This window comes from Papaver somniferum, chromosome 7, assembly GCF_003573695.1.
Source record: "Papaver somniferum cultivar HN1 chromosome 7, ASM357369v1, whole genome shotgun sequence".
Taxonomy (NCBI): domain Eukaryota; kingdom Viridiplantae; phylum Streptophyta; class Magnoliopsida; order Ranunculales; family Papaveraceae; genus Papaver; species Papaver somniferum.
The window spans coordinates 3,311,756-3,317,763 of NC_039364.1; the positions used below are offsets into that span (position 1 = coordinate 3,311,756).

General features: G+C 37.1%; 1 protein-coding gene across 1 annotated transcript; it reads right to left on the minus strand.

Moving 5' to 3' along the window:
• Positions 1–2,462: 2,462 nt before the first annotated feature.
• On the minus strand, positions 2,463–3,889 carry LOC113293918. Its single transcript, XM_026542360.1, has 3 exons — positions 3,602–3,889; positions 3,054–3,416; positions 2,463–2,774 (listed from the first exon to the last, which is right to left on the minus strand). Exons 1-3 carry the CDS (start codon positions 3,887–3,889, stop codon positions 2,463–2,465), a joined length of 963 nt encoding a protein of 320 aa, XP_026398145.1.
• Positions 3,890–6,008: the final 2,119 nt, after the last annotated feature.

Genomic DNA, 6,008 nt, shown 5'->3' on the forward strand with positions numbered 1-6,008 from the left:
CTGATTGACTATCACAAAAGAGATTCATCCCATGAGTATGGCGAACTCCTAAATCACTAAGCAACTGTTTCAACCACTTCAATTCACACGTCACTGCTGCCATAGATCTATATTCTGCTTCTGCTGAGGAACGAGAAACTGTATGCTGCTTCTTAGTCTTCCAAGAAATAGGAGAAAACCAAGAAGAACAAACCATCCTGTTAATGAACGTCTAGTCAATGGATATTTTGCCCAATCTGAATCACACCATCCTTTTAAATTAAGACCGCTATCAGAGCGCAACAAAATTCCTTGTCCTGGACTCTTCTTCAAGTATCTAACTACACGAAGTGCTGCTTCCCAATGTTCCGTTCTAGGTTGTTGCATAAATTGTGCACTGAGTAATCCAGATCTGGTCTTGTAACTGACAGATAAATAAAACGGCCAACCAATCTTCTATATTTTTCTCATCATCAAGTATATTCCCTTTTCCCAATGCCAGTTGGTGATTCGTCTCCATAGGAAACTCTGGAGGTTTTGCACCCAATAATCCTGTCTCAATTATAATGTCCAATGCATATTTTCTCTGGCATATATAGAAACCTTGTTTTCTACGAGCCACCTCCAATCCTAAGAAATATTTCAAATTTCCCAAATCCTTCATCTTGAAACATTGTCTCAAGTAAGTTTTAAAATTGTGAAGTTCAACAAGATCATCGCATGCCACAATCAGATCATCAACATATACTAAGACATTAAGCTGCATCTTTCCCTTTGTCATAGTAGAAAGAGAGTAATCTGAATATGATTGTTTAAAACCATACTTCTTCAAGGTTGTTGATAACTTTGCAAACCAACAGCTAGGCGCTTGTTTAAGACCATATAACGATTTTTTCATTCGACATACCAAATTGGAATTTCCTTTTTCAAATACTGGAGGTATCTTCATATACACTTATTCCTTCAAATCTCCATGAAGAAATGCATTATGGACATCCATTTGATGCACTTCCCAATTCTTAACTGCTGCAACAGTTATAAAAGTACGAACTGTTGTCATCTTTGCCACTGGTGCAAATATTTTATTATAATCCAATCCTTGAACTTGATGATTCCCAAATATCACCAATCTTGCCTTTAGACGTATCAAATTCCCATTTTCATCATGCTTCTCTGTATAAATCCATTTGCTTCCTAATGTCTTCTTACCAGGTGGTAATTCCTCCAATTCCCACGTTCCTTGTTCCTCTAGAGATTTTATTTCTTCTACCATAGATTTTTGCCATCCTGGATGCTTCATAGCTTTTTTGAAGCTTTTGGGCTCATTTCCATCCGTTAGAGCTACAAGATATTTTCTATGCACAACAGAAAAACGATCACAACTAACATAATATTTAAAAGGATAAGGTGTACCTGAGGATGATGATTGTGTAAGTTGAGTGGAAGGTGGACTATTTTCACGTACTCTATGCGTCACAATGCCCTTGAGTCTGCTAGAAGGAATTTTCTGACGTTTTCCTTTACCCATCTCACTGATGTTATTATCCACCGCAACTTCCACCGAAGTGTCATTGGATGAAGCATCCTTTGCAGTATCCTCAGCTTGTTCTTGAACACTTCCTTGCAATTCTTCTGTTGTACATTCAATACCAAGATGTGTATCATCACTTCTTTGTCGTTGCTGCATCTCAGGCTACCGAGATTCAATAACTTCTCTAGGCGACTGTACTTCTTCTCTATCCTCATCATCACTCCAAAAATCTCTATCCTCAACATTGGCTATCATATATGGAAACTAATGTTCATAAAAATCTACATCTCTTGACACCAAAAACTGTTTTGTGTCTAAGTCATAAACTTGGCATGTCTTTTTACCAAATGGATAACCAAGAAATACACACCTTCTTCCTCGACTTGCAAACTTATCTCCTTTACTATTCTGATTGTGCACATAACACAAACATCCAAACACTCTCAACTGATCATATGGAGGTAACTTTCCAAACATAATTTCATATGTACTCTTATTATTGAGCAAAGGTGTTGGTGTTCGATTAATTAAGTATGTTGCAGTCAATGCACACTCCCCCAAAACTTTATTGGTAAATTAGCTTGGAATCTCAAAGATCTTGCAACATTCATTATATGTTGATGTTTTCTCTCAACTCTCCCATTTTGTTGGGGTGTACCAACACAAGACATCTCAAATATGATTACATTGGTCTTAAAATAACCACGCAAAGCATTAAATTATGTTCCATTGTCACTCCTAACATTTTTGATTTCCTTGTCAAACTGATGTTTAATAAGAGAAATAAAGTTAAGAAATACCGATTCAATTTCAGTTTTATTCTTGTTCAAATAAATCCACACACCTCTTGAAAAATCATCAAATATTGTTAAAAAATAATGAGCTCCACAAGACGAAGGTGTCTTGTAAGGCCCCCATAAATCCAAATGAACTAAATCAAGCTAGCTTTACTCTAACTATTAGGAAAGCTACTTCGACGATGTTTTGCTCGTGGATAAATATCACAAGCATTATTATTCTTCCTAACTAACGTACTCATAGATGGTATCTTTTGTAATACTTTCTCTGCCAGATGTCCCATTCTTTGATGCCATAGCTCATACGAATCTCCACGAACTGCAAGCACTTTAACTGAAGGTACACCACGAAACAGATATAGTCCACCTTGTCTCTCACCCACTCCAATCACCTTATTCGTCAACCGGTCCCGTATAAGACATAAACTGTTAGTACATTGCACAACACAAGCTAAATCATCGATCATCTGTGTGACCGAGATCAAGTTACATGTTATTTGAGGTACATAGAGAACATTGTTAAGCTTTAAACCACCAGGAAGAATCACAGTCCCTATTTTATCAGAGTTCACAGACTTTCCATATAGCAAGCCTACTGAGCATGCCGTAATTTCTTTTACTTCTATCGTGTCATCAATGTTACATGTGACATGATTCGTAGCCCCTGTATCCACAATCCAGGAAGTACGATTCTGTTTACCTTACAATTGTAGTTTTGATTTGTTTGAACTCAAATAGTCCAGCACTTGTTGAAGCTGAGCCGCTGTTACGCCAACCAAGCCAGCTCCATCTGCAGATGTAGTACCACTATATTGCTGTGCTGCTGGTACATTCAGATTATTTGCACGCACTATATTGGTGTTGCCATATCCTCTTCCACCTCTGCCAGGCACATAATTACCTCGGCCTCTACCACCAAATCTGCCGCCTCTACCAGATCCTCTACCACCACGAGATCTTTCAACCCACCATTCAGGGTAGCCAATTATTTTAAAACACCCATCTTCAGAATGTCCAACTCTGTTACAGTGCTTACAAAACTTCGTAGCATCATACATGCTTGTAGTTGTTATTTGATCAGGTTGCACTTTAAACGCCATCACATTCTCCTGCACTTTTTTAGATAGAAGACCATCTCCATTCTTAATATCTCAGAGTTCACCACAGTTTGGTACACAACATCAATAGTTGGTAAAGGATCTCGTGCTAGCAATTGTTCACGCAGTGAGCTATACATACCATCCAGGCCAATCAAAAAATAGTGGAGATAATCTTCTTCTCGCAATCTAGTTACCTGAGTTGCAATATTATAGGTACAAAGACCACGCTTACATTGTGGGATTTTCATATATGTCACCAGCTCATCGCATATTTTGTTTAATCTTCCATAATAGACAGCAACACTCTCAGACTTCCCTTGTTTACACTCACTCAAAGAAGATTTTAGTTGATAGATTCTTGTGCCACTGACAACACAAAATTTCTTCTTCAAGTGTGTCCATAGAAGAATCGCATCATCATAATCTCCTAACATGGATCTGATTGAAGAATCCAGCGTGTTATTAATCCAGGAAACCACCATTGAATGGACAACAATCCATTCCTCCAACTGGTCAGGGTCTTCAGGTTGTTTAATGGTACCATCAACAAAACCAAACTTCCTCTTAGCTATCAAAAATCTTCTAATGGCTCTAGCCCATTCATCATAATTGGTTCCTTTCAAAGCAATCGGAGTAATTAGAATTCCAGGACCATCACTTGATCCAAGATGATACACCGTATTTTTCTTCGGCGAATCATAGACTATGTCTTTTTCCTTTGTTCCACCTGATGAGTTGAACTTGAAAATTTTAGGGTTAGGGTTTTAACCAGGCTCTTGAGACCATGTCAAGTTCTCGACAAGTCTTAGTTTTCCCATTCATTTAGTTAGATATTTATACATTCATATGTCTTGGTCATCAACAAACAATACGTGAACTGCACGTACTTAGATTTTCCTAAAATACATGACTCAAATATAGACTATCTCCTAATAAAAAGCAAATTTTTTTTTAATAAAATTGAGAAATACAAACATAAATTTGGTACTTTGGTGAGTAAGATGCAAATTCACAAACAACGATTCTAGACGCATCGTAATGGAGATCGTGATTGTTTTTCGTTCAGTTTCAGTAACGTGTTTCACAAGTTCAGACAATTCTTTAGTGAAAGCATAATAACTCATCTGGTGCCGTCATTAGAGACAAGTCCTGCGTGCATCAGTATTGGCAAGGGTTGACAAGTCCTGTCAGTGGCGGAACTGGAAATTTAATGTAGAGTGATTTTTGAGTTGGACCATTTGTAGAGGGCTGGCTTAATCCTATTAGTTTAGACCTAATTTAATACCTCCAGCAAAATAGGTAGTGAAAAAAATGGTGGTTTGGGCTTTTGGGGGTGGCTCAAGCCAGGTCAAGCCTGGCTGTACTTCCGCCCCTGCTCCTGCGTGCAGATAATCGGTATTGGCAAGGGTTCATGATAGCAGGAACTGCATCATGTATTCCACTAATTATAATTAATCAAACAAGGTCCTGTTATGCCCGTGCAATAATGCACGGGCTAGTTCATCAATTTATTTATGTCTTCTAGTGCAGTGACCTTTTGCATTCCTTTACTTGAGGTTTTCTCGTCATATATCTATATCATATATCTTTACTAAGCACAACTATGTGAACATTGTGAAGGTAATGCGACGTTTCTGTATGTCTTGACTCAGTAAGATTCAAGATTTTATTAACAGTTTGACACTTTTTTTTTTAATTGTGTGCAACATCTTTGGTTATATGAAACATGGAAGTAACATAAGGCATTCATCAGTGCATTATAAAGATGCAAGGCCAACGCGACTTTCTTAGGCTTTCTTTCTTGAATATAAAATCCACCATTGATAGTGAAACTGATTAACTATAGTTTTGGTGAAGAAGTAGAATAATTATAATGCTGGTGAAAACTAAGAGACGACTTCAGCTAACGAAAAAGACAATAATTGAACAATCAATCAAACACCGCTGTTTTTTTGTTGTTGCTCAGTTTCAAATAGGGAAAAAGTAAGAGTGAATGATCAAAGTTCAAACATATATTTTGTACTCACCCCAACCGTTCGTCCAATGAGACTAATATGTTTCGTACTCTTCATGATAAGTTACCATCATGGCAAGCAATCGACATCTCTGCACATTTTCAAATTAGTATTGAAACAACAGAGAAGAAAGGCAACATAGGATATTAGGATCATTGATTTGGATTACGGGAATCATAGTGATAGTACCTTACCCTGTTTGTTGACAATGTCTACCTTTATGTGTAGATTATAGAGAGACTGTTTGGGATGCTTTGTGCTATTATTTAGTTTTTTCCCCAAAATTCTCTCTCGCATCTGCATGACTTTCATACTTGAAGCACTTCCCCATTATTGAAGCAATTCTCTGCATGACTATTATTATTGAAACAATTCCCCATTGCGCTCTAATTTACATCTTGTCAAACTCCAGATTTGAATGTTTTCCAATCTTGAACGGTGTTTATTGTTCTTTTCTTTCTCTATTAAAACTTAAAAAAGGAAAAACATCTTCTGGATTCTTGACAACAGTCATCCTCATCTATCTATAACCAAAAGTTTTTCCTGAAAAATATTAGTGTTGAAAAGAAACAACTTAACCCTATTT